This window comes from Desmodus rotundus, chromosome 1 (genome assembly GCF_022682495.2).
Source record: "Desmodus rotundus isolate HL8 chromosome 1, HLdesRot8A.1, whole genome shotgun sequence".
NCBI lineage: Eukaryota > Metazoa > Chordata > Mammalia > Chiroptera > Phyllostomidae > Desmodus > Desmodus rotundus.
This window is the reverse complement of record NC_071387.1, coordinates 65,882,159-65,910,096: the sequence shown is the minus strand read 5'-3', so window position 1 is coordinate 65,910,096 and position 27,938 is coordinate 65,882,159. Positions and strand designations below refer to the sequence as shown.

Here is a 27,938-nt window from a genome sequence, read left to right as displayed (position 1 = left end):
GTGAGGGAGGCCTGAGGGAGGGCAGAGAGAATTGCCCAGCCTCTCTGCACAGAGAAGACCTTGAGAACTAATCGTTACCCACAGAGGGTCACTCAAGGAATCTGGGAACTGACAGGACACCTGCCAGCTTCTTCCTCAGGGTGGCTGAGCGCAGGCTGCCAACAAGTGCAGAGCACCCATCTGTTCTCAGCTTCTGTGTCCAGAATTCCATCCTGCAAGGCAGGCCAGGTGGGAAAGCAGAGGGGTAGTGCAGAAAGGGCATCATAAGTAAAAGGAAGAGTGTGGAGAAGGGCACAGAGACACAGGAGGGCCTGGAGTGATTACAAAGAGTTTGGGGAGCCTGGGGCTTACCAGCACGTGGCCGGCGGTGCCCACAGGTAGTAGGGCACTTTGAAGGGGACAGGAGAAGCCAGGTTGCCCTAAAGAACTTGAATTTCATCTTGAAGGCAACATGATCTTTTACTTTCAAATGGGGAGGAAGAATTTCTCACAGAGCCTAGTAAATGCTCAGTCATTTTTGGATGGGTGAATTAAAGAAGAAATGAATCTGGGTCAGCAGTCTATTAAATTTGGGGATCTTTGATCAATTTTTAATTATAGTCATAAAAGCAGTCACCATTCCTTAAGTGCTTAAAAGGAGTACTATCTCACTGGCTCTCAAACTGGCTGCACACTGGATTTACCCAGGGAGATTTTTTAAATACTAATGAATGGTGCCCACAACCAAGAATTCTGATTTAACGGACCTGGGATTTTTGAACGTCTTCTAGCATTTCTAATGTGCAGCTAAGTCTGAGACCCAAGGTCCTATCTCATTTGTCACAACATCCCCATGACACAGACTCTGTCATTATCCCCGTTGTGCAAAATGGGTGTGCAGATATCCCTGCTGGAGCGTTGGATGATCTGTGTGTTTGTGGAAGAGAAAAGCCGGGGCTGTTTTAGAGTTGATCAACTGTCAGACTTGCATATCAAGTCTTAGGGTTGAGACTTACGCAGGTTTAACACACGGCAAGGACCAGGCGGTTGTGTCTACCCAGAGCTACAGGGACAGAGTAGGGCAATGTCCCTACATTCCTGGACCAGGAAAAGTGAGAGACACAGAGGGAGAGGGTGGCAGCCCACTGAGGAAGGTACCAGAGTGAACACTGACAAGCTCTTTCTACTCCTCTGCCAGTATAAGTGGCCAGCCGCTCCTGTACTCTTTGTCTCCTCCAGAAGGTCAAAAACCCTACTTAGTGATGCTCCTTATAGCAGCTGGTTTCAACAGCATGGGAGGAAAAAGTAGGAAAGACAAATTTTTCATGACTTTTTTCCCGTCAAATTTGTTGAGCTAATGTGATAAGGAAAAGATACACATTACTAATGTATGATTGAATCAGGGAGTACCTGGGTCTCTACAGAGGGGTAGTTAAACGGCACATCCAATCACCACAGTGGATGTGGCCAGCAAGGGTCCAATGGGGGCGTGGGCAGGGCAGTTCCTTCAGTTCCAGTGTCGCCTAAGATCTAACTCCACCCAGTAGTTTTCCTTACAAATTACTCCTGCGTTCATTAGGCCTCCTTGGTTTTAAGTAACAGAATCCATCTTAATGTGAAGTCAGCAAAACTTATTACACTGGCGCGGGCACATCTCACCTCCAAGGACCCAAGAGGAAAAGGAGGTGGCAGTTTGCTGATGTAGTTTCCCAATCTTTGCTCCAGAATCGCCTCAAGAACTTGAAAATTTCCAATTGCCCTGACCAGTTTAGTCAAAATCTCCAGGGGAGAAAACAAAGCATCACTATTTTATCTTTTAAAAGCCTCCCCAGATGTTTGAGAACCACTGGGCTAGAGTAAGAATAAAAGCTCAACTGTATTGCACACTTGCTGTGCTAAGCCTTATTCTAGGTGGTAACTCATTTAAATTTTACAGCTTGATGAGGTGGGTACGACTGTCTCCATTTCACAGATGTGAAAGCTGAAGTTCCCAGAGGCTTAAATAATCCAAGAAGACTTCACACAACCTGTTCAAGGATGAGGATGCTGGAGAACAGCTGGGGAAGCCTTGAAGGGCAGTGAGAACAGCATGGCGGGACAGGGATGAGCAGGGTGCCATGGACCAGTGGGAGATAATATTTGGTACCATATGACCAGGGGATAAAGAGACTCTGGGGACACAAGCTATCTGGAGGGATGACTGTACCCCTGGGGAGGAAATACGGCTTCCACATGAGCCCATGTGTGGCAACTGAGAACAGGGAGTTTTTAACCAAAGCTGTAGTGGAAGAACTCAAGTGGGTAGAAGACTATCACTAAGACCAGAGTTTGGCTCAGATGGCAAAACTCACCCCCTCTCTCATGGAGAACAATTCTGGGACATTCTTAAGGTCAGCAAGGGGTAAAGGATTTGGGGTGTTATGCAACATTGACAGAGAGCAATTCTGAGCCCGTCACATGACTTTCTAGATTGCCCACTAGCTCTGTCCACTGAAAAGGTTAGAAATAATGACCAAGCTGCTAGCCGTGATCATCCCTAGATTAGGTCTTGAAACACAATGTCTCTTTAAAACAAACAAACACATACACACACAGAAACAGGGCTTCCTCAAGTACTAGCTGAGCCCAGGTGTATAGGAAATGTACAAGGTGACCCCAGAACATATCTGACTGGATAACAAGCGAACTACCAATTACGAGGGTCAGTCAAAGACGCTCAGGAGCCAACTTGAAGAGACTCTCACTGGACAAAGATGGGAAATTTGAGTACAAATAATAATAGTTGCAAGGGCTTGAAATCCATCAAATATGTTGAAATTCATGAGCTTATAATTACATAGATGTGGTCCCTTCTGGAGGATGACAGAGAATCAGAATTTTTACTCTTCAAAAGCACTAAATAAAGGCAAAAATCAAAGATATATCCTGCTTTCCCATATGATCTTATCACTGGGTAACCAGTAGTAAATGAAGGGAATTGTATCTTTATAAAAGTACTCCAACTATAAAGAGAAAAAGGCATGATAGAGTTAAAATAGCACTATTTTGCAAACTCCAGTGATTTACTAGGTATAGGTATCAGTGACTGCTAATACCACTTCCCACATCATAAGAAGAGAGACGACCAGACATTATGTGCCTCCTATAGTCTTGCCAAAGAAATCAAACCTGAGTCCAAGCCAGTCTCTAGGTCCAGCTCCCAAACTGCAGCAGCCTGGTGAACTATTCATAAACATGTAATCAGGAAATCCACACTGTGGTGGCTTCTGCAGGTCACAGGGACCAGGTTCTTCCAGAGGTAGATGGAAAAAATAAAAAATAAAGCGCAGGAAAATGTGTAGATTATAAAAGATTGAAAGAGACTTCAAAGACATATCAAGGCTTTTTAAATGTCCAAAACTAAACTATAGTGTCTATGATGCACATTCGGGTAAAAAAGGAAAACACTAAAACTGGGATATTGATTACTTGTCAGGGAAGAAAGGAAGAGGACTCTGGTTGGAATGGGGGGTGCAGGTGGGCTTCTGGGATGGTGGCAGAGGTCAATTTCTTGACCTACTGGTGGTTACACAGAGGTTTGCCTTGGAATAATTCATTAAATCACACCTGTGTGGTTTTCTGTATTTGTGTTTTGCTTCAAATTCTTTTTTTTTAAATATATTTATTGATTATGCTATTACAGTTGTCCCATTTCCCCCCCCACTCCACTCCATCCTGCCCACCCCCTCCCTCCCACATTCCCCCCCTATAGTTCATGTCCATGGGTCATACTTATAAGTTCTTTGGCTTCTACATTTCCTACACTATTCTTACCCTCCCCCTGTCTATTTTCCACCTATCATCTATGCTACTTATTCTCTGTACCTTTCCCCCCCTCTCCCCCTCCCATTCCCCTATTGACAACCCTCCATGTGATCTCCATCTCTATGGTTCTGTTCCTGTTCTAGTTGTTTGCCTAGTTTGCTCTTGTTTTTGTTTTAGGTGTGGTCATTAATAACTGTGAGTTTGCTGTCATTTTTACTGTTCCTATTTTTGATCCTCTTTTTCTTAGGTAAGTCCCTTTAACATTTCATTTAATAAGGGTTTGGTGATGATGAACTTCTTTAACTTGACCTTATCTGAGAAGCACTTTATCTTCCCTTCCATTCTAAACAATAGCTTTGCTGGATACGGTAATCTTGGATGTAGGTCCTTGCATTTAATCTTGGGTAATGTAATTATGATGTGCCTTGGTGTGTTCCTCTTTGGGTCCAGCTTCTTTGGGACTCTCTAAGCTTCCTGGACTTCCTGGAAGTCTATTTCCTTTGCCAGATTAGGGAAGTTCTCCTTCATTATTTGTTCAAGTAAGTTTTCAATTTTTTGTTCTTCCTCTTCTCCTTCTGGCACCCCTATAATTCGGATGTTGGAACGTTTCAAGATGTCCTGGAGGTTCCTAAGCCTCTCCTCATTTTTCTGAATTCTTGTTGCTTCATTCTTTTCTGGTTGGATGTTTCTTTCTTCCTTCTGGTCCACACCATTGATTTGAGTCCCAGTTTCCATCGCATCACCATTGGTTCCCTGTACATTTTCCTTTGTTTCTCTTAGCATAGGCTTCATTTTTTCATCTGGTTTTCGGACAGATTCAACCAATTCTGTGAGCATCTTGATAACCAGTGTTTTGAACTGTGCATCCGATAGGTTGGCTATCTCTTCCTCGCTTAGTTGTATTTTTTCTGGAGCTTTGAAGTGTTCTGTCATTTGGGCCATTTTTTTTTTTTTTGTCTTGGCGCATCTGTTACTTTAAGGGGCGGAGCCTTAGGTGTTCACCGGGGCAGGGTAATGCTGGTTGCTGCCTTGTGATCCTGTATGTGGGGGAGGGGCTGAGAGGGAGCAATGGCGCCCGCTCCACTCTCCACCAGATTTCAATCTTTCACTCTGCTACCCACAATCAAACTGGGCCCCTCTAGTGCTGGTTCCCGAGTGGGTGGGCTTGTGCACGCTCTAGGCCCCTGTGGGTCTCTCCAACGACCTCTCCCATGAGGTTGGGAGTCTCTCCTGCTGCCGCCCCAACCCCCACGGGCGTTTTCAATGAGAGGTTTGAGGCTTTATTTCCCCCGAGCTGGAGCCCTGGGTTGCACGGTCTGCTTTGCTCCCCGCCTTTCACCCGGTTTATCTGTGCGCGAATGTGGGACCGCGGGGTGCTACCTACTGCTCTGCCTGCCCCGTTCTCCGCCACTCTGAGTCCTGCCCTCTTGGTTTATCTGCGTGAATATGGGGACACAGGGTCTGCTAGTGCTTGGACTGCCTGCCCTGTTCGTCCCACACTCTGCCAGTCTCAGTCCTGCCACAGCCAAGCGAGTCCTCTCCACCCCGGTGCCTATCTCTGCCCCTCCTATTGGTCTGGATGAATGTTTATTTTTTATTTCCTTGGTGTGGACTTCCTTGCCGTTCGATTCTCTGTCAGTTCTGGTTGTGCGAGGAGGTGCAGTGTGTCTACCTACGCTGCCATCTTGGTTCTCCTATCCAAGTCTCTTGCTTCAAATTCTTAAAAGTATTTTTCAAATAAGAAAGCAGAGTGATGCTGTGAGTTGTAGCCACAGAAGGAGGGAAGCTTTGCCCCTCAGTGAGGAGCACACTGGGAAGCAGGGGCTCTGGGAGAGGTGAGTCAGCTGACGAGGTGGCTGGAAAGAGCTGCAGGGACTGAAGCACCAGTTCCTCATTAACCAAGTCCTGGAAACCCCAGTGCTGAGGCCCTTAGGCAACCATGAAATAATATATGAAAGGTACGGAAGAGAATCTCTATTTCAGTGACTCAGGAATGCTTCTAGCCTTCTGGAGTGCTTTCCCCACACCCCATCACCACTCCTTCAACTTCTGCTTTCTGTTCACTTATTATTTTTATAAATATTTATTGTAAATATATTATATGACAGACACTATGCTAAGCACTGAAGCCTTAATGGAGAAGAAGGCAGACAAACGAGTGGATTCTCTACCCCCTGAAGTTTATATCCTAATGAAAGAGACATAAAAGTAGACCAATAAAGATAATGATTACAAATGTTGGAGGGTTCCAGTAAGGAAAACTGCAATATGCTAAAGCAGAGAGAAACGGGGACTGTGGAGAGCCACTGTAGCTAGCTGGTGAGGGAGGACCATAGAGGTAACGTGTAATCTGGGACCTGAAATATGAGTAGAAGTCAGTTATGGATAAAGCATGTAGAAGAACATTCTAGAAGGTGAAAGTAAAAAGGCCCTGAGGTGAGGGAAGGGGTTGACAGATTTGAAGAGCTGAAAGAAAATCATCATGGCAATGATCAGTGAGTGAGAGGCAAGTGGCACAAGACGAGAATGAAGAGATGACAGGGAACTGGTTCTGGAGGCCGCACTGGGTTTGGATTTTATTCTAGGAGCAGTGGGCAGCTACATTAGGCTTAAAGCAGGGGAGTGGCATGATATCAATTAAGTTTTAAGGCCACAAAGTGCTGTCATGTAGAGAATAGATAGGAGGGGAAGCAAGGAGACCAGAGGGTGCTGCAGTGGCCCAGGCAGGAGAGGTGACGGCGGAGGCAGTGCAGAGGGAGATCAAGCTGTTATGACAGTAGAGCCGGCGGTGGACTGACGGGTAGCAGAGGACACAGGAAGGAAAGAATTAGATACCCAAGAAGAGTGGGATTGGATATATTATTCCGTAGCTCAGTACAGTCCCCAATATACAGAAGACACATCATGGGACCAAAAGGGGTCACCGAGAGAGCCCACAAAGAAAGCATAAAAACAGGGTCCAGAGAGGTGCCTTAACAGACACCACCATCCAGAACAGGGCTGGAAACTTTTCTATGAAGGGCCACAGAGTGCTGTTTCAGGCTTGTGCACCATGCCACTCCATCACAACTACTTAGCTCCACCCTTGTACCGTGAAAGCAGCTGTATTCCAAAAACATTTCATTTATGGGCAGTGAAATTTGGATTTTGTATAATTTTCAGGTGTCATGAAATATTATCCTTATTTTTTTCAACCCATTTACAAATGTAAAAACCCGTCATTCGCTCACAGGCACAACAGCAGGCAGCAGGCCAATTGGGTCCGTGGCCGTAGTTTGCCTGCCCCTGGTTTTGAAGCCAGAGGAGAAAGGGCCAGCAGGTGAGACTAGAGGTAGCGTGAAAAGGGACCCCAATGTGATTAAGGTCACCAGGTGGTAGAGCAGAAAGCACCAGTAGCTGCTGCAGAAAAACCTTAGTGGTGGCCTGAGAAAGTTGAGGCCCCTGGGCCCTTTCAGGGCTGAGGTGGATTAGAGACCTCAGTGCCGTTGCTCTGGTTCTGCTGGTGGAGAATTTTGAGCCAAAGGCTATTTTCATGGCCAGGGCAGTCTCCCCCTCACCCTTAAATCTTCTTACTCCAGCTGATGAAAAAAGACAAAGGAAATTGAATACACAAAGTATTATAAATCTGAGGCTTTTCTTTTTTGTACTATGGGGACAAAAGAATCATAAAAGGAACCACTTAGTATTCATGATAATAATACTGTGTAGACTGTGGTTAGCAGATTTCTAAGGTAACACCTGTTACAGGTTGAATTACATCCCCCAAAATTCATATGTTGAAATATTGGGTTGGCCAAAAACTCCATTTAGTTTTTTTTCCATAAAATAACAGACACATTTTTCATTTTCACCAATAACTTTGTTGATTTGATATCTTGAGTGTGTCGGCTATCTCCTGCTATTGGCTTCTAGTGGGTAGAGGCCAGGGGTGCTGTTAAATATCTTCCAATGCATAAAATAGCCCCATAGCAAAGGATTATTTGGCCTAAATGTCAATAGTACCAAGAAACTTCACAAACCACTTTTGACACATTCGATCAGTCACAGCACCTTCTCCACACACTGCACAAATCTTTTTTTCTGTGTTTCAGTTGTGTTTTTACTTTTCTTGAAATAATAAACCATAATATGCCAAAAATGTTGCATATTTTCTTCCATCTTCAATAACTGGCTACACAAAAATTCACCAATTTTGATTTTTTTTTAAATGCACACTGACATGACAGCTGTCACACTACAGTCTAACAAATAATGAAGTTAATGGCAATGAAGCACTACTAGAGCCATCGTACAGAAAAAGCATGACACACTTTTTGGCCAGCCCAAAACTTTCCTCTGGTACTTCAGAACGTGGCCTCATATTGAGATAGGGTCATAACAAGTGACTTAACCCAGGGGAACAACCATGTGAAGAGAAAAGCATAGGTCGGTCTGACAGTCCTATGTGCCAAGAAATGTCAAAGATTGCCAGCAAACCACCAGAAGCTAGGGGAGAGGGATGGAACAGATTCTTCCTCACAGCCTCAGAAGGACCCAATCCTGGGGACACCTTCAGCATAGACTTCAGAAGTACAAGACAATAAATTCTGTTGTTTCAACCACCCAGTTTTTGATACTTGTTAGGGCCACCCTAGGAAACAAACATAGCACCCAAGTTCCAAGTGTCCACACTCTGTGTAATGTGAGTGGGACTTGTGAACATGAAAGGTGTCCCTCCTGTCATTATGTTATATGATATGGCAGAGGGATTTTGCAGTTGTAATTAAGGTCCCTAATCAGTTGACTTTAAGTTAATCAGAAGGGAGATTACTGTGGCTGGGCCTGACCTAATCAAGTGAGCCCTTAAAAGGAACCGGGCCCTTCCCTAAGAGAGATGTGCAAAGCAGGAGAGGGCTTTGTGGCAAGGGCCTGAGGGTGAGTTCCAGGAACTCAGACCATCCCCAATCAACAGGCAGCTAAAAAGCAATCCCCTCAGTCCTTCAACCACAAGGAACTAAATTCCACCAACAACTTGATACACCTGGAAGGGAACATAGAGGTCCAGATGAGAATGCAGCCTGGATGACACCTTGATTTCAGTCTTGTGGGACGCTGAGCAGAGAAGCCAGCTATAAGAGGCCCGGATTTCTGACCTACAGAGCTGGGAGGTAATAAATAGGTGTGTTTTGAACTGCTAAGCTTACGATACTCAGTTACGTTGCAGTAGAAAACGAATGATAGAACAAGCTGTAAGCTGTGAAAATAATAATAAAGTATTTTTAAATGACCTCAATGCAATAGTGTTAAGTTGCACTTTTTTATTATAATGTTAATCACAAATAGGGAAAAAGTTAACAGTAGCAAAGCACTTTAGATTTCCAAAGTGCAATAAGGAAAAGAAAGTTTTCAAATATGCTAAAAATAATTGTAAATTGCTATCAATTGGTAAAAAGCTCTCGGTTGAAACGAGGTCTTCTGTAGCTGAAGAAGCACAATGAACCCACCCCCTCACCTTTCAGCCTCCACATACACATGTGGCTTAATAGAGACTAGTGGGGGGGATGATCTTCTTCCTCCCACTCTCACCCACCCAGAAGCACTTAGTGATAGAGAACAAAGAAAGCCACGTGCTTTCTTGTTCTAAGACTTGAAAGAATGGAGCCAGGTGGGGAAAGAAAGGATCCTGAGAAATGTCTACTTCACAGGAATAATTTGACAGAAGCCAGGCAGTCTGTTAAGTGGGCAACATTAACAGACTGACCAGTGCATTTCTAGACCCAACTTCTAAGTATTCTTCCTCTCCTTTGATGTCTAGTTAATATTTGACCAAGAAAATTGGGAGGCTGGATAACAAAGTAGCTTGAATTGGGCACCTACAAAGCATTGAGTACTGTACCAGATACTTTTACAATGTAATTTCAGCTAATCCTCATGGCCATCTGTATCAGTGAGGGTTCTCCAGGTGGATGTGTGTGTGTGTATCAATATACACAATTTCTTATAAGGAATTAGCTCACATAATTATGGAGGCTATCAAGTCCAAAATTTGCAGGGTGGACTGGCAGCCTGGAGACCCAGGAGAGCCAGTGTTCCAGTTCACATCCAAAGGGCATCTGCTGTAGAACCAGGAAGAAGCAATGTGGCAGATGAAGTTCAAAGGCAGTCTGCGAGAGACTTCTCTCTTGCTCGAGGGGGAGCCAGTCTTTTGTTTTATTTAGGCCAACTGATTGCATGAGGCCCACCCACATAATGGAGGGCAATCTGCCTTACTCAACGTTTACAGATGTAAATGCACTCATTTCATCCAAAATACACTCAAAGAAATACCCCGAAATACTTGACCAAATATCTAGGCTCCCCACAGCCCAGCCAAAAATGACACACAAAATTAATCATCACACCACCTGAAAGGTAGATATTGCCCTCATTTTACACATAAGGAAACAGGCTAAAAATTAAGTGACATACTCGGTAAAGTATAGATAGCTGGTTGGAGTTCAGACTGCAATCAAGCCCAGTCTCTCTGACTCCAGAAAGGGGGTAGAGTATCAAATCTCACCTAGAGAGAAAATCCGGTCTCCCCCACCTACATTAATAACCTTCAAACTGGTATTCAATCGCTGGCAAGATTAGAGCCCCTACTGTACTTTCAGGAAACTAAAATCTCAAACTGGAGACAGAATCAAACAGCTGCAAAAATATGTGGCAGGTCTTATTTTCTCTCTTGGTGCAGGTGCTCAGGGTTGTTGAGCCACTCCTGAGCCACACCGAAAAGGTGGGTGGCAGTGGCAGGACCAGGACCCAGGTCTGTCCACCCTTCCTGCTGCAAGAACCTCTTGCTTCTCAGGTGACCACAGAAAAGAGTAAGCACTCACACGTGGGATGAGCACTTACATTAAACAATTTTATGAGGGTATGCCTCCGAGGCCCATTGAGGCAAGAGAAGAGGTATTCCTCCTCATCAGAAGGAAGTAGGAAGAAAAGTATTCCCTTAGGACACTCGGACCATCTCGAATTGGAGACAAAATCAAACACCTGCAAAAATGTGCTGCCGGTCTTATTTTCTCTCTGGTAGGGGTGCTGAGGGGAGTTTAGGAAAGCCACGTGGCAAATGTCTCCCTGCCCCATCCTGCTTCCCGCATCCATTGCCAGTACATCAACCCTTGATCCGTGCTTCTACTCCGCTAGTGAATCTGAGTCCCACCTGCTCAGACAATCGACTTCCTATCCACCCCCAGGCCCCATATCTGTCCCCAGGTCTGCCACCTGTGCCTGCCTCAAGCCCAGAGGTTGACTCCAAGACACTGGTGACACCTAGTGGCCAAGGCGGCTGCAGCAAACGAAGAGCCGTGCTTCCTGGCTTCAAACAGGACTGACCATTGGACAGAGAAAGCCTGGCAGGAGTCTGAGATTTCCCAGGAGGGAGAACCCCCGTGCAGAGTAGAAAGGGTTGGGGTCATGTGGTTTGAATATTAAAAGGAATGTGACTTCATTTGTTACTCGAGGCTGATGAAGGTGCACCTATGTTAAAAAGCACAGAAAGGCTTTTCTTGATTCTGAACTCCAGTGAATGGCCTATTGAACGTTTCAGGGTCAGATGCCTGCTGAGTCCCCCTTCTGTCCTTCCTCCATCTATCTGCACTGTCCTCTGTCCACTGTGCTTGTTGCCCCGAGTCATATGGGCCTATTTGAATCAAATGAATCAAAATCAAATGGAAAAGCTCCATTATTCAGTTGTACCAGCCACATTTCAACATGCTGGACAACAAAAATCATAGGGCGTCTCCGTCATCACAGAAAATGATAATGAATACACGCTGGTCCACAGGCTAGGAATTTTCCCCCAGGTGTCTTACGTTTTTTCATCAAAATTTTCTGTGGAAAAAGAAGACAGAAACCTGGGTGGAACTGCCGCCTTGTTATATACTCCATCAGCAGGAAAGCACAGCCTGATGGAGGAGTTGACACAAACTTGGCTTGAACTGGGTTTTTCCCAGATGCTGCATTACTGTGTCTCTCTCCCAAGAGCAGGAGCCACGTGGGCGTGCATGTTTCGGGCTCCATTTGTCGCTGGAGGTTTAGACAAAGTGTTCTCCCCTTCCTGCTTTCTCCTCAAGAGACAACTTTTTCTTCAAATGTGTGACAGGGAAAGAATGCTTGGTGAAAATGTTTGGGGTGAAGGAAAGCTGTTTTGGGACTAACCAGGTTTAAGGCACTGGCCACCCAGATCCAACCATCTCACAGGGTCTCTTGCTACTCCATTCATTCACTCATTCAACCAACATTTACTGGGCATTTGCTATGTGCCAGGCATGGCTCTAGGCTCTGAGGATGCAACCAGGAGATCAACATGGACTCTCGCCGATAGGGCTAACACAGAAGGGGGTTACCGACAATGTAGATAATGGCCCCACACCAGTAAAACAGACCCAAGTCAGCCATCTGCATTAACACCAGCGGCCTCGTTTTGAATCCATATCCCCATCCCTGTCCTGTACCAAGCGCTGAGCTGTCTGCTCGGCAGAGATGAACCAGCCCTCACAGCAGCCACGCTGGGTCTCAGGTACTGTTATTCTCATCTTTCACCTGTGCAAACACTCTCAGGAAGTGAAGCAAGGTGCTCAGTTGCAGCACTGGTATGGGGACGAGCCAGCTTTCAAACCCTGGTCTCACTGATCCCACAGGGCAGGAAAAAAGACCATGCTGTCAGGAGACCTGAGATTCAGGCTCAATTCTGTTACCAGCTAGCTGAGTGGCCTTCGGAATAACCACAAAATCTTTCTGGGTTCATTTTTTCCCTCTGTGAAATGAAGATGTGATATTAAGGAATATTCAAGATCCCTCTCAGTTCCAATATTCAGTGATACTAGAATGCTACCTGTAGCTCTGCAGGTAGAAGAAATGAACAAGCCATAGACTCTTCCAGCAGTAAAGACAGATGGTATGGGCCCCATGCTAGGAAAAGAGACTGCTGTGGAAACACAGAGGAAGGGCATATAAATCAACCTGGGGGGCATGGGGGGTGGCAGGGGAGTAATCAGGGAAAACTTACTTCCTGGAGGAGGTGACAGGTGAACAGAGTCCTGAAGGGCAAGCACAAGTAAGGGTGTTGAAAATGTGGAGAGGGAAGAAAGACATGCTGGACATGCTGGTGAATAGAAGTGGTAGAATCTAGAGGGAGGGTATCCAGTGTGGTGATGTGCAGTTTGAAAGGAGAGGGGGTGTCACCCTGGCTGGTGTGGCTCAGTGGATTGAACACTGGCCTGAAAACCAAAAGGCTGCTGGTTCAATTCCCAGTCAGGACACATACATGCCTGGGTTCCAAGCCAGGTCAGCAGATGGGGGCACACCAGAGGCAACCAACTGATGTATCTCTCACACACCTATGTTTCTCTCCCTCTCTTTCTCCCTTCCTCTCTCTCTAAATGAATAAAATCTTTCTTAAAAAAAAAAAAAAGGAGAGGGTGGTGTTGGACAGTCACTAAAGTAGACTGCAGAAGAGAGGATGGCCAGCTCCAGTGCCCACCGTCACCAGCTTGAGATGGCACCCATTGAAGAGCACCCTATTCCTTCACGCACAGCCCTTTGTAGTGTACAAAGCAGTTTCACCAGCCCAAACTCACAAAGCTGCTCCCCGCTCTGGCCAGGGCTGCAAGTTCAAACCAGAGCTCCAGCCTCTATTCCACAACCAGCTTAGCAAACCCAGTGGTTGGTTAGCTGATAATCCTGAAAAAGACTACAAGCATCCTGGAATCCAGGCTAAGGGAGTGGAATCTGGAATCAGAAACTGCCCTGTGGACATGTCTTCTCCATTGTTCTTCCAGATCAGGTAGGTTTCAGAACCTATCTGTGGGTTTATCAGAATTCCCTGCAAGGCCTTTTCACACTTTGCATAGCTGTCACAGAGATTCTGTGGCCCCACCTTGCCCCAAGGCCTTTCCCCTACCAGTTGCTCATGTTTCCCCTCCTTAAAGGAAACCAGCTTCCGTGGGTCTCTGTGACCTCCTGAGGGTACACTGGGTGGGGATTGCTCAGAGAGACCCGCCTAGAACCCCAGCTGGGCACAATAGCAGTACCCACCTCAGGCCGCAGGGACTCAACCAGCTAAGACTTGAAAAGGAATTAAAAGGTGGTCGCACCTGGATGCTGGGGCACACACATGGATATTTGCAATTTTTAAGGAAAAGATTGACAAACATGACCACTTAAAACTTTCCAATATTTGCATGATAAATACAAGAACAATAGCAGTAAATACTATATTCAGAGGACTCACTTTCTTATTCAATTCAATTTAAAAAATAAAAAACTGAAGTCCCACAGGTGGGCATCAAAGAAGACAGTTGGTGACTTACTGAATGTTTGCAGATTATCCCATCCGCCCTCGGCCAGCTGGACGGACTGCACCGTTACTGCCCCCACTGAGGAACGGTGCCCACGACCAGGGTCTCAAGACGTCTGTATTTAACATTTCCACCTTACAGCACAGTCTGTAATGCACAGTTTCCAGTGAAATATTTAGGTCTTGGTCCCCATGTCACGATCTGTGGCGTAATTCCTTCCCCGGTGGCTTAGGTGGCTAGAGGGAGCTGACATTTTTAACCCCGCAGCACCAGCAAATAAAATTTCACACTTCCCTTTGTTCTTGATGATGTGTACCAGCTCCGGGCTAAACTCGGTGCAATGTACAGCCTAGCACTGCAAAGGGGGGTTGGGGGGGAGATTCCTGAGGCCATCCGACTTGAATTCAAGGGCTTCTCCTTAAGTAGAGACAGGCCAGGAGGCCTCAGGGAACCCAGGACAAGCAAGGGCCTGACGGTGCGCATGGACACAACCTGGGGACCAGTCAGTCGTGTCCCTCAAACTGTGCTCCCAAGAAACCTCAGGAGTCACGCCAAGGCCACCTGGGGATGGAACTGAAAGGATCGGGTCGTCCAGAAGTTCTGCTTGTATCTTATATACGGTTTGTATGTGAGAGCCAGTTTCTATTGCTAAAAGCTGTCTGCTAGCCCCTGTGCTAGTCCAACCTCCCTCCACTAAAGAAAACGAAATGAAGCCTGAGGGAGAAGAGCCGAAGCTGTGACCCAGGTCTCCTCCTCCACCGTCCTGGCCACCCCCTCACCCCGCTTGGCCAGGCCATGAGACCTGGGACCCGAGCTTGGACAGTCAAGTCCCATACCAGTGTGCACCTCCGCCGGCACTCACTAAGGGTGTCATCGGGTAGTATCAGCCCACTTGCAAGAGCCAGAAAACCCAAATAACAGTTGATTAAACAAGATAAAAGATTCTCTCTATCACATAGGCAGTCTGGGGGTGCTATGGCAGCTCCGAGAACTTCTAGGAACCCAGGCTCCTTCCAATCCACCCCTCCGTCATCCCGAGGGCGTGATGCCTGCCCTCTTGTCCCAAGACTGCCACCCGAACTCCAGGCACAGCACCTACATTCCAAAAGGCAGAGCGCAGGAAGGGGAAGAAAACATGAAGAGGTGGAGCTTTCAGTCGCTTTTAAAGGACCTATTATCAGCTAGGGTTCTGCAGAGAAACAGAACCTTAGGAGATGATAGAGAGAGAGAGATAACATGATTTATCACGAGGGACTGGCTCATGTGAACAAACTGGAAGCCCAGGAAAGCCAGCGGTATAGTTCCAGTCTGAGAACCAGGACTGGATACTAAAACCAGATTACCAGGAGCACCGACGTCCAAGTGCAAGGGAAGGTGGATGTCCAGATGTCCGGATGTCCGGATGTCTCTCAGGCAGAGAGCAAACCTGCCCTTCCTCTGCCTTTTTGTTCTATTCAGGCCCTCAAGGGGTTGGATGTTGCCCACCCACACGGACCTGGTTTATCTTCTTTACTTAGCTCACCGATTCAAATGCTTGTATTCCTGTGACTCCTCACAGACACACCATCTGGTGATCCCTTAACCCAGTCCAGTTGACGCGTAACATTAGCCATCCCAGGAAGTTTCCCTATCGCTTCAAGCAGAACTGACTGAAAAAAAAAGGAGGGAAAACATAGACTTTCATTTCAGACAGCCATCTTCACAGCTGAAAAATTAGAGTTTCTATTAAAAAGAAAGAAAGAGGAACTATCTTGGGGTAGGAAATTGGCAGTCTCTGCCACTCAAGAATTACTTTATTAATCTTCATAACAGCCCTATGATGTAGCATCTATTATCTCCATCTTATAAATGAGGAAATTGAGAGCTAGAGATTCTCAACAAGGTCTCATACTCGAAATCCCGGCGTCATCTGACTGAAACTCACGAGAGACCCTACACCAGAACCGCCCAGCCAAGCTCCCCTTAATTCCTGACCCACAGAAACTGAGAGATAATAAATGTTTGTGTTCATCATAGACCACTTAGTTTGGGGCTAATTTGTTGTGCAATCCCTCCTATAGCTGTGTGTCTTCCCAGATGGTTGTATTTAACACGGGGCTGTTTTGAGAAGTTGCCCACATACCAGAAAAAACCCTGGGCTCCAGTCACAAAAAGTAGATGCGGTCCTGCTTCCAGCTCAGCAAAGCTTCCTAACCCTGGAAGGGGCGCCTCAGGGCTCTGGGCCTCTGAGTTCTCATCTTAAGCACCTTTTAAAGGGAAAGGGGCAAGTGTTGGCCTAGAAGTTCTCCCCAGTCCCTTCAGCTTTACCAGGTGGAGGACGAAGCTGTGGGAGCCGAGTGTGACGCCTTGGGCCAAGCCAGCAGCAGCTCAGGTGGCTGCAGCCTGTGGCCACTGGGGGAAGGAAGCCCAGGCCTCTCCTGAGCTGGCCCCAGGCTCCCCCCACCCCTGTGTCCAGCCTCCTGAGACCCATCACCTCAGTACAGAGCTTTCACTGAACTAGTGGAAGCTGTGGAAACTGCCGACCTCTTTGGGTGGAAATCCCTGGGAAATGGTTATATGGGCCACAATTCAACCTGTCTGGAAAAGACTCGAGACCTACTCACAAGAAACCATGGAAAAGGGCAGCTGGAATTATTCAGGCCTCCTGGCCAGAGAAATATCTCTACACTGTGGCTCTCAGCCAGCGGCAGTTGTGCCTCTCAAGGCATATTTGACAATGGTTGGAAACATTTTGGGTTGTCGCAACTGGGCAGGTGTATAGAGGCCAGGAATCCTGCCGAATGTCCTGCAGTTTACAGGACAGTCCCCCACAACAGGGACTCATCCAGCCCGGAGTATTAATAGTGCCAAGGTTGGGAAAGCTGCTCTAAGTGAAGATATTCCAGAGAGCAAAGGACAGAGATGCTCACAAAGTAAGGCCCCTCCCCCAACCCCCACCCAAAGTGAGGGCAGAGAGGACTATTTCTTGAGGATGAGAAATCTGTAAATAGATTACAGATCTATTACAGGGTGAGGTTACACCGAAGAGAGCATGGTCTCTCTCTCACACACACACCACACACTCACACTCACACATGCACCAAAACCTCCACCTCTGGCTCTGCTCCCTGCATTGCTTCTGTCATTTCTGGGCAGCTGCTGGCAGCCCTTCAGAGTCAGGGATGGAGGCCCTCAAAGCAGGGATCAAACTGAAACTTGGGGCATAACCACCCAGAGGCAGAGCCTGGTTGTGTGGGGACTGAAATGTATACACTTTGAGGTACCCCTTTAAAAATCAGGAACAAGGCCTGGGAGTGGACTCGTGCTAGTGAGGGAGCCCTGCTAGCTGCAGTGAGGAGGTAGGAGTGACAATCAATGGTGTTGCCCTCACAGAATGGAGAGAAACGGATGGACTTGCGATGTCCGGAAGTGGAATTAAGAGGACTATTAGGTGAGGACTATTAAGAGGAATATTAGGTGAGATCCAGACAAGCAAAGGCAGAGGGGATTTCCTCTGGCGCCCGAAAGCAGCCTGACTTACTGAGAAGGGGCACAAATTTAAGAGAAATGTAAGTTAAGGCAAACGTGGGGTGCCTATTGTACACCCAAACAGAGATGGCCCAGAAGGAATTGGACTGCAGGTTGTTACCGGGGGAAAGAGAGATAGCCTTGACTATGGAGCCGGAAGAAGGAAGAGCCCCACGAATACATACGCCCTCACATGGGAAGGGGCAGGGAATGGGGCGTAGTTCCCCACTGTGGCCACAAACTGTCATCCAGGACTGTTGAATGGTAGGTTATCTTGATTATTGTCTGCCACTCATTGAGCATTTACTATATACCAACTGCTACTCTATACCGAAATCATTCGTATTAATTTGATAGTTTTGAACATGATAATCCCAGTTTGGTGTCCACTTATATGAAAACCTTTACCTCCTTTGCCATTTTACAAATAAGATTAAATCTGCCCTGGCTGATGTGACTCAGAGATTGAGTGCCGGCCTGCGAATCAATGAGTTGCAGCTTCCATTCCCAGTTTATGGCACATACCTGGGTTGCGGGCCAGGTCCCTAGTAGGGGGCGCTCAAGAGGCAACCACGCTTCGATGTTTTTCTCCCTCTCTTCCTCTTCCCCTCTCTAACAAATAAATAAATAAAATCTTTTAAAAATGTATTTTAAAAAATGAGATCAAATCTTTTGTGAAAAGAAAACTAAATTTAAGAGTTGAAAGTATTGGGTTCAGCCCTGGGTGGGTGCTCAGGTGATTAAAGTGTCATTCCAATAAGCCAAGGTTGTGGAATAGATCCCTGGTCTGGAACACCAAATTCCGCCCCCCTCTCTCTCTCAAAAAAAATAAATTAATAATAATAATAATAATAATAGTAAAACGAAGTATTGGGCTCAAATTCTGATTCTCCACCTAATATCTGTGGTCAGCCTCAGTTTTATCATTCGAAACAAATCAAAATAATCATTGCCTCACAAAGTAGTTGTGAGGAGTAAATAGGACAATTTATGTGAAAGGTAACTAACGTGATGGGCCCAAAATAAGATATGCTTTTAAAAAATAATAGTACTCTGAGAGAGAATACCAATTCTTTCACCAGCTGAAACTATATATTATTAAATGTGGCTCATGGGCTATCAGTTAAAGCCTAGAATTCTCAAACCCCGACCCCTTCCTGGTCAAACCTCCTACTCTCCCCTGCCTGCTTCCCCAGCATTGTTGATCTTCTCTTGTGCAAGGATTTCAGTAGAGCTAGTGGTCTTCTCCTTCTCCACGTGCATCACAGAGCCCTCTGCAGCTAGCACCGCAGGGAATACAAAGCAGGCATTTGCTAAGTGTTGGTTCAAGCTGTATTCAGCCTTAAAGACCTTGGGGGTTGTACTAGCATTTGACTTGTGTAAATGAAACTATTAATCCCAAAAGTTAAATTTAACTCCAGTGGATTAAGAAAAAACTCCTCTAGATCACATCTATATTAGGTTGGTTTTATATGCAGGAAAATACTTGTTTTATGGTATTTGGCAGGTTTTTAAAAATCTAATAAGATCAAAAATCTAAAGGGTGAAGAATGAGTCGGTGGGGAAAGAGAGAGGAAGAGAAAGGCATAGAGATACTTTAAAAAATCCAAGGAAACATACTTGGGCCCAGAAAGAGGTTGCATAACTTGCAAGAGTTTTAAAACAATTACATTGAGTTCTGGGATAAGTTGCAGTTGTAGCAATTGGGATGGGCTTCACATGTCGCTGGTAACAATACCCCAAAAGGCCACCAGATGGCAATATTACTCCAGGAGTCTCTCCAGTGTCGCCCACGCAGTGGCTCCCAGCTTTCTTTGTTCATAGACATCCTACTCTAGCTGATGTCATTAATGCCATTGTGCATTTTCTATCACTTCATGCTCCTGGCCTTACTTTCAGCCACTTACCCATCACTAGTCCTAGTACAAAAATAAACTACCGACTTTATTGCTACTCGTTGCATTTTTAAAATAGGTTTATGTTTTCTGCTCTCAATTGTAAAAGCAGCTCAAATCACGTCTTCTTTTAATGAGAAATAATTAAAAAAAAAAAACTCACATGAGGTTGATATTTCCTTTTCTATAAGTTAATACCCAAAGAGACTTCCCAGGTAAGCTGGGTGTCGCCAGGCCTGGAGGTGGTCAGAGACAGAAGTGCCCACTGGAGACGAAGATAACTCCTTAAACTGGAGACAGGGGCTGCCAGCCCCCATAAGACGGGAGAGGCTGAGCCCTGGTCCAGAGAGAACGAAGAATGAAAGTCCACACTTAAATTTTTCTTTATTATGGAAAATTGAAACAGTGCAGAAGTACACAAAATGGTATGCCAGACCCAGATACCATCTTAACGTGAGTCTGAGACTAAACCGTGGAAGAGGCTGTGAGGATGACCGATCCCAGTTTGCGGAGGAGGACACGTAACACTTCCCAGCCCCATGTGCGCCCTGTTCTGGCTCCTCCTAACGTAGTCTTCCAAAGAGAAAGGGGTGGGGAGCAGGACCCCGGAGGGAAAGCAGAGCGGAGTGGGCACGTTTCAGCGCCACCAGGGATTTGAATCCTGGCTTAGTGTCCTGTCGCGCGCAGGAGGGTTTTTGTTTGGTTGCTTGTTTTGCTTTGTTTTGTTTTAAACCTGGGTTGCTTCTAGGGTCATCTGAAAGCCCAGAAGATTGTAAGTACGCGTATTTTCCTAGGGCGAACATCCACCGCTTCCACCAGACAGTCAAAGGCTCTGTGGCCAGGCCTTGCCCCCTCATTCCTGCCAGAAAAAGAGGTCTTACAAACCAATCTTACACAGATGATGATAGTCCAGGTGTTCTTCTCTAATGGCCTGTTACTCTTTAAAATATGATGGCCTTTGAATAATTTTAAAAAACTGTCACAGGAAATTTAAAAACATAGGTAATACAGAATTTTCCTGCCACGATCATTTACTCTTTTGAAATGTCATAGGATCCTCCTTCCAGTGATTGCATGAAATCCAGCGTGGATGAATTATTTTCTATATTTGAGACTTTATATCCATATAATTACAGAATTTTTTAAATGTTTATTTATTGATTGATTGTGGAGAGAGAGGAAGGGAGAAAGACAGAGAAACATCCATTTGTTGTTCCACTTATTTATGCATTTCATTGGTTGAGTCTTGTATGTGCTCTAACTGGGGATTGAACCTGCAACCTTGGTATATCGGGACAATGCTCTAGCCAACTAACTGAGTTACCTGGCTGGAGCTTAATTACAGAACTTCTAATAAAAGTAATCTGCTTTTAGGTACCTTATACTGGGAATCTTTAGATGTATTGATTTCATAGCTCTGAGCAGAAACTAACAACTATACTAATTTTAACTGTTTAATAACAATGATTCATTAATAAATGAGTTTGGGTAAATGTGTTTTGCTCTAAGATCCATTTAATGCATTTTTTACACAGATATTTCAAAAATCATTGTAGAAATAAATAACCACAAACATATACATATTTATTCACAGAAAATGCCTTTATGGCTTTAATATCAAACATAGCTGTCATAGGTCACAGAAAGAGCATAAAGTGCAAAAAGCTCCCCTTCAGAAAGCCTCAAATTACTCCCAAAGCAATGGAGATTAAGTGTTACCACAGCCAGTAGGCACACCACCTTTACACATCACACCCTACATAGAGTGTAGAAGGGGGAATATATCAGGAAATACTATATTTGCCATAATTGTATATTGTGGTTATAAAATACTCTTAAATCTAGTTTAATATAGAGAGAAAGATATAATTCAAACAATTAGTCCCTTAGAGTAGGGGCCATTATAAAAAACCTGTAGAATGATGTCTCTAAAATCTATAAAACCCATAGAGGATGCCAACCTGGCCTGAGGTTCTCTTCGGCCAGCTGGGATGGCAGCACCGAAGCAACGAGCTGGCTGTGAAAGGTTCCAAGTCCTTTTGGGGAAAAGGAGCTCTGAGAGGGGCTCTGGCTAGGCAAGCTTCGGCCCTCACCTGCCCCTCACAGGAGGTTCCATGTTAGCCCCCCCAGACTAAGAGCTAGGGAGGGCGCAAACCCAGTCCCGGAGGCTCCGAGCCAGCGCTGGCTCATGTAAGCATGATGGGCTGGTGAGAGAGGCTTTTGGGATGGTATTTTCACAAAGCCGTGCCTGACACCATCAGGCTTAGTCCCCCAGCAGAACCTCTGTGATTTGTAGTAGTGATTTAGGCACTCTTCAGAGAGACAGGCTCAGAGTTCCGCCAGAACGGAGCTTGTTACCGAGATTCAGATATCTGCGCCCCACATATTTTAAATATGTTCACTGAAGTACATTTTATAATAATACTACACTCAGAAAGAAGAGCAAAGATTTCTTTTTCTGAAAGTCAACAATCAATTGAACAGTATTGAACAAAAATCATTGACTTAATCCCTTGGTAACATTGTTTTTTTGTTAGGCTAATTCCAGTTCCTTCGGATACTGATTTTGGGCAAATTCTAACCAGAACAAAAATCTGATAGGCATGCTGAGCGGCTGCCGTGACCTAACTGCCAACGTCAAATCTCCTCTTCCCTGCCTTAAGGGGGGCGGGGGGGGGGGGGGGGGCTAGGCGGGGGTATCTTGATTGCACATTAATGAAATGAGCCCTTCACTTATTTTAAATCAGAAAACACCAAAACCTGTAGAGGTATATATTTAACAAGCATTTCCTATTACTTGTCAGTCCAAGCGCAGAAGCATATCAAACAGTAGAATTCAGTCCATTATTTCTAAGTGCCCATTCATATCAGGCTCGATTACCGGGGAAGACTCAGTAGTCAGTCCAGATTCCAGTGATGAGTTATCAAGTGTCTAGGCAACTCTAGTGTGTGCTTCAAACCCTGCTCCTCATGAAGAAATACACAACTGCCATTTACATTCCAGTCAAACTACAGGGTAAACTGTCAGCTCTAAAAGACATTTACAACTGTAACAGGGGAAAAAAAAAAGACAAGAAGGAAATATATCAAAATATTACCAATGGCTGTGTTTGAGTTATAGAAACAGATTACTTCAACTTTTTTATAGTATCCCAATTTTCTTCAAAAGAGCATGTAGTGCTATAGAAGATTATAAATATATATGTAACTATAAATATGAATGATGCCATAAACCTAACTTAAAACAAGATCAGTGTATTCCTGCTCTCGTGACTTACCATCCCACACTGGCAAGTTATAGTGATTGCTGTTCAAAAGAATTATAGTTTGTCCTCCACAATGTACCCCATCCCACACTCCTTTCTCAGCCCTCATCTCATTAAAACCAATGTCTAGTAGGACATTGTGTTCTTCACATCAAAAGCACTCCTTCTGACATGTGGACTTAGTCATTTGTCTGTGGTAGAGATGGGAATAGCCCAGAGAGGCAGGGCACACACTTCCTTACTTCCAGCAGTCACATTTTATCGCTCTTTCCAAAGGACACCCAGAAACTTCCAGAAGGTCAAAGACATGGGAATGGAAGGTGGTGTTCCCCAGGGAACAAGCCCTGCATCTGACAGCGGGAAATGGCCTGTCCTGGACTGTGGGCACATGCTCCCCTCGCTGAGGAACCCTCAAGAAAGACAGAAGCTAAACCTGGTACACACACAGATAACTCTCCTCTCTACTTCTCCCTGTCTGCGCTTCCACTCTAAGGCAGCTGGGCTTAACATACATCAAACCCCTAATTGACAGCATTTTATTCTGCAGCATGGATGAAACCAGAATCCATACCTGCTAATCAACCTGAACAGAGGACAGTCTGATATTCCCCTTTTAAAAATTCCAGACTTGAAACCCAAAGGACTTAGCAGTTTTCAATTTCTGTTTCATGAACTACCTAGGTCTCCAGGAGGTATATTAGAGATTCCTGAAATACTTAGTTCAAATATCATTTTAAAAAATATTCTTACACTATAATATAGCAACAGGTACACTCATTCAATACCAAATGTTTCTACCTGGAAAAACACCAAATTGTCAATTTGCATGTCACTGCCTGATACATTATTAAGAAAATGCTGTAAGTTTAACCTTAAAATAAATTTAAGCTAATAAAATACAACGTATTTCACACGTTAGGGTTCCATAAAGATTTCTTACTGCAAACAAGTTTCTGCTGCTAAAATAATTTGAAAACTGCAGAAATAGGATAAAGTCATTCATTTTTAAACTCCAAATTCAGTTCTTTAGTGGGCTTTTCACCTTAGATCCTGTGCAAATTCTGACCAGAGTAAGAGTTCCTGGAGATGCCAAAAACGGCTGCTGCCCAGCTCAGATGCGGACAGCGACAGAACCCTTGTCCACACAAGAGGGACGCCTGCCCTGCCCTTCTCACAAAGGGACACTGCAAAGCAGGAAGTGCCTGAGTTAACAGGAGTATCCCTGAGGTCATGCATTCCCACCTCAAACCTTTGAGGGAGTCTGGAGTCTTCCATCCATCCCAGTGAAGAGGAGACTGAGTTGTAGCCAGTGTCAATTTAGGTGAGAAAAACTCAGAAGGCAACAGATGCGCCCTGTGGCACCAACCAAGGTCCCAAGCAGCCAGTGTGCAGTTACTGCCGGCACTTAAGAATAGTGACCAAATGCTCAGAGAAACTACAGGAAGCACCTCACGCTGTGGGAGGATGGAGTGTAATTCCCACAGCAAAAATTAGAGAAGGAACGGGGGAGATTCTCGAGCATAATTTCCAGACAGCATACAAGAGGTTTCCAATGAGCGCAGGTTTCCAAAACTTCGTGTTTGTTCCAAATTTTGAGCCAGGACCCCCCCAACATCACGATTGCTACAAGCCCTTTGGCATGTTACAGAGGTCAAGCGGAGGAGAGAAGGGGGTCTGTGTAGGGACAGCAGCTACTCTGTGTGTCTGAGGCTGCTGGGTTGGGGTGGAGGGTGAACAGGTCAGCATTTAAAAACTTTGTCATCTGCAAGAATGGCTTAACGTGGGGAGTAGTTTTTTGGCGTAGAGGGGTGTTCTTGTTAGCTTTACCCTCATGGGAAGTCAAGGCTCCATCTCTCGGCGGAGGTAGAAGTGAAAGGTACCCAAAGCCATGTCAAACCTGGGTGGCTGGGAGCTGCAAGTGCAAGACCAGCTTCTGTAGCCACAAGCCTTGTGCGCGTTTCAGTTGTTTGGTTTTTTCTTTTAAGATGGGCTTCCCAAATGAAAATCTGGCATCTTCCACCAGACAGTTGAAGAGTGTCATCTGTCACTGGATTGTGGTCCCCAGGAATGGTGGAATCTGGAGCCGGCAAACTCTCCAGGAAAGGAGGGTCTACGCAGCACCGAGTCCTGTGGCCACAAAGGACACAGCCCAACAAGCCACTGCCTCTAAAGTCACATTGACAAGAAGACCCAGTGCCCTCAGCCCTCTACTTTCCAACCTTGCAGACAGTAGAGTCCAGGTAATAGACAGCTAATAAGAGCCAACGGAACTAAATTTAAAAAAAAAAAAAAAAAAAAAAAAAAAGACCCACCCCCAACTCTGAGAACCCAGGGCTGTCTTTGCCGGCAGGAAGCCCGGGGACCAGAACACCTGAGCAGAGAAGCCCGCCCTTCCATCACGTGATCTTCACTGCGGATTTCTTGGTGGCGCAGAGGAGGGACACGTAGGGGACGCCAATGAAAGCCCATTTCTCGCTGGGCCAGAACCTGATGACCGGACCTTGCTCGGGGATCTCGGAAGCAGCATCAAAGTAGGCGAAGCACACACAGCCCAGGTAGGCGGCCAGGCAGATGAGGATGTGCCTGCAAAGAGAGTGGAGGTGAGGGCATGCGGCCAGCTCCTCCCTCTGGCCCCGCCCACCTCTCCCGGCTCTAAGGGCCTCATCCCTGGAGGTCGGGGTGAAGGTGGCCGAAGACCCCCGGAGTAGCAGGAGAATGACACATCTGGAGCAAACAGGGCCTGTTTTAGAATGTTCTAAAATATTCTGGCTTCATAACAGGAACAAATGGCAAACATCTTTGGGATTCAACCAAGACTGAGGCCCGAGGATTTAAAACAGGAGCTAAGAGGATGGAATTATAAAGCACCCAGGCTGTGAAGTATTAATGGGACACACAAAAAAATGAAGATAATATACAAGCATTGGTAAGGAAAGTTGTCCATGACCTAGTGTTTGGTTTAAAGAAGAAAAAAGGACCAGTCTGCATCAGGTATAGAATGATGCTGTTTTTGCTTTTAAAAAGCAGAATTAGAGAAAAATATACATATATATACATATGTATAAAATCAGAAAGAATATACCTCGGACTGTGAACAACTGTTATCCCTCTTTGGTATATGGAATTAAGAGAGCTTCTCTCTTCCTGTATTTCTATGTTGTTTAAACTTATTATTAAAGATACAAATATGCGATTTTATAACTGGGACAAAACGATGGTTCAATTTTGAAAAAGCAGAAAGTATAACAACTTAGAAACAAATGGTTTAAGCCAAAGTTATTACAGTCTAATCTTTGAATTTTACTTAAATCACTAGTGTGACAGGTGGATACAAATATCAAAGTTCAATAATCAACAAAAGAAAAAAGCAAACAAAATATAACCAGAGACACTGAAAATAAGAACAATCTAACAATAGCCAGAGGGGAGGGGGGAGGGGACAGGGGGAGAAGGGTTTTCAGGAACTACTATAAAGGACACATGGACAAAACCAAGGGGAAGGGTGGAAGCAAGGGAGGGAGGTGGGTTTGGCTGGGGTGGGGGGGAGTGGAGCGGAGGAAATGCAGACAATTGTAATTGAACAACAATAAAGTAATTTAAAAATATATATATCAAAGTTCATCAACATATACACTTAAATCTGTGCATTTTATTATCTGTAAATTATAGTTCAACAAATATTATAAAGTGTGTATAAGTTCACTAGTGTGAGTTAAGGTTGAACCTAAGAAATATTAGGCAATGGATCCTAAGGCTGGAATTGTAATTTGAGCTGTTTTACTTATTCTGCCTTTTGCAAAGAGTTCTCGAAATTCCCAAGCCTTTTTTAAAAAATTGTTTTTTTTAATTCTAGTTAACATGCAATAATGGAAGCCCCCAAGTCCTAAACTGAGAGCTGGGGTCTCGTGGTGGATATAAACAAGTTCACGTGTTCAAGGAAATTTAAGTGAATTCTTTCAAACCATACAGTTTCAGGCATTTGCTGATACGTCAAGCTTCATATCTATATCTATACAAATCTATATCTAACAAAGTTTCTCCAGTTCTTTACTAACAGAATTCCTTCCTGGATGCTCAGTTTGCAAGGGACATTCCAAACATATTTCTCTTGGTCCTAGTTAGTGTGTGCAATTGGTAGTCCTGGAGGACAGCAAGGGAAAGATGACTCTGAGTTTTGAGCTGAATTGATTCCTAGGAAGGAAGCCGCTCAATTTCCCCCGTAGCTTTCTGAACATAGGACACCATACTTTATAACCTGCTTCTTTTTTTTTTACCTAACAGTGTATCTTGAGCATTCCTGGTGTAGGTGCTCCAATTCCCTCTTATCGAACTCCTAGGCTGGTTTTATAAAACCAGCTGGTGTCGTGAACAATTCAATTTACTTCTCTGGGCCGTGGTCCCCACCTGTGAGGTGAATGGGTGAGGCTGTCCCTAGGTGACCCGGGAGGCCCATGCTTTCACCTGGTCATTCAAACCCAAAAGGGAACTTGGGTTGACAAAAATGTACTATATCTTCAAAGGGGTCATATTTACCTCATCGTGGTTCCTGGTTGGACGTCCCTGTCCTTGTCCCCACACCTGTCCAAGCCTTCCCCGCCTCCCTCACTCTGGAGATCTAGCCGGAGCTCAGGTGACGGATTTGGTTTTCAAGCTCCATTATGCTTTAATAATGGAGCTACAGGTCAGAGAACCGGACTTGAAGCATAAACAATTCGCTCTTTTTGTTCTGGCTGAGCCAGCTCCCTGGAGCCCATTCTGCTTCTGACAATAGTTTCTGTTGCTTGGGAAAAGTCTGACAGTCTCCATGAGGAGCGAGGGGCACTCGGGCTCTGTTCTGTCCCCTGGGCACACCTGTGCACTCTGAAGGGAAGCAGAGCCTAAGGGAAGTGCAGACCCCTGTCCTGCGGCCAAGTCCCCACTAGCAGGGGCTTACCACACACAGTGCAGGTAGGGAAAGTGGAAGGACGACAGCAGCTCACAGAAGGCTCGGTCACTGATCCAGCAGAAGAGGGCGAGGGTCCACCAGAGGCCGGAGAAGAGGCCCAGCTTAATGACACGCACGTTGTCACACCTGACAGGATCCAGAGAGAAACTCGCCATCAGCCCTGGTTTCCACCTGCTTCACTGGCTGCTGGTCTGGTTCCTCACATCTCCCCAGCCCCTCT

The 27,938-nt window shown here is 45.4% G+C and overlaps 1 protein-coding gene across 1 annotated transcript in view; it reads right to left on the bottom strand.

Annotated features, from left to right (window-relative positions):
* Positions 1-21,752: 21,752 nt before the first annotated feature.
* Positions 21,753-27,938, bottom strand: part of ACER2 (alkaline ceramidase 2) — a 34,224-nt gene continuing 28,038 nt past the window's right edge. The window contains exons 5-6 of the mRNA XM_024558260.4: positions 27,707-27,844; positions 21,753-25,356 (exon numbers count right to left, since the gene is read on the bottom strand). Coding sequence (XP_024414028.1) covers positions 25,170-25,356; positions 27,707-27,844 — 325 coding nt within the window. The 3' untranslated portion in view covers positions 21,753-25,169. The remainder of the gene's footprint in view (positions 25,357-27,706; positions 27,845-27,938) is intronic.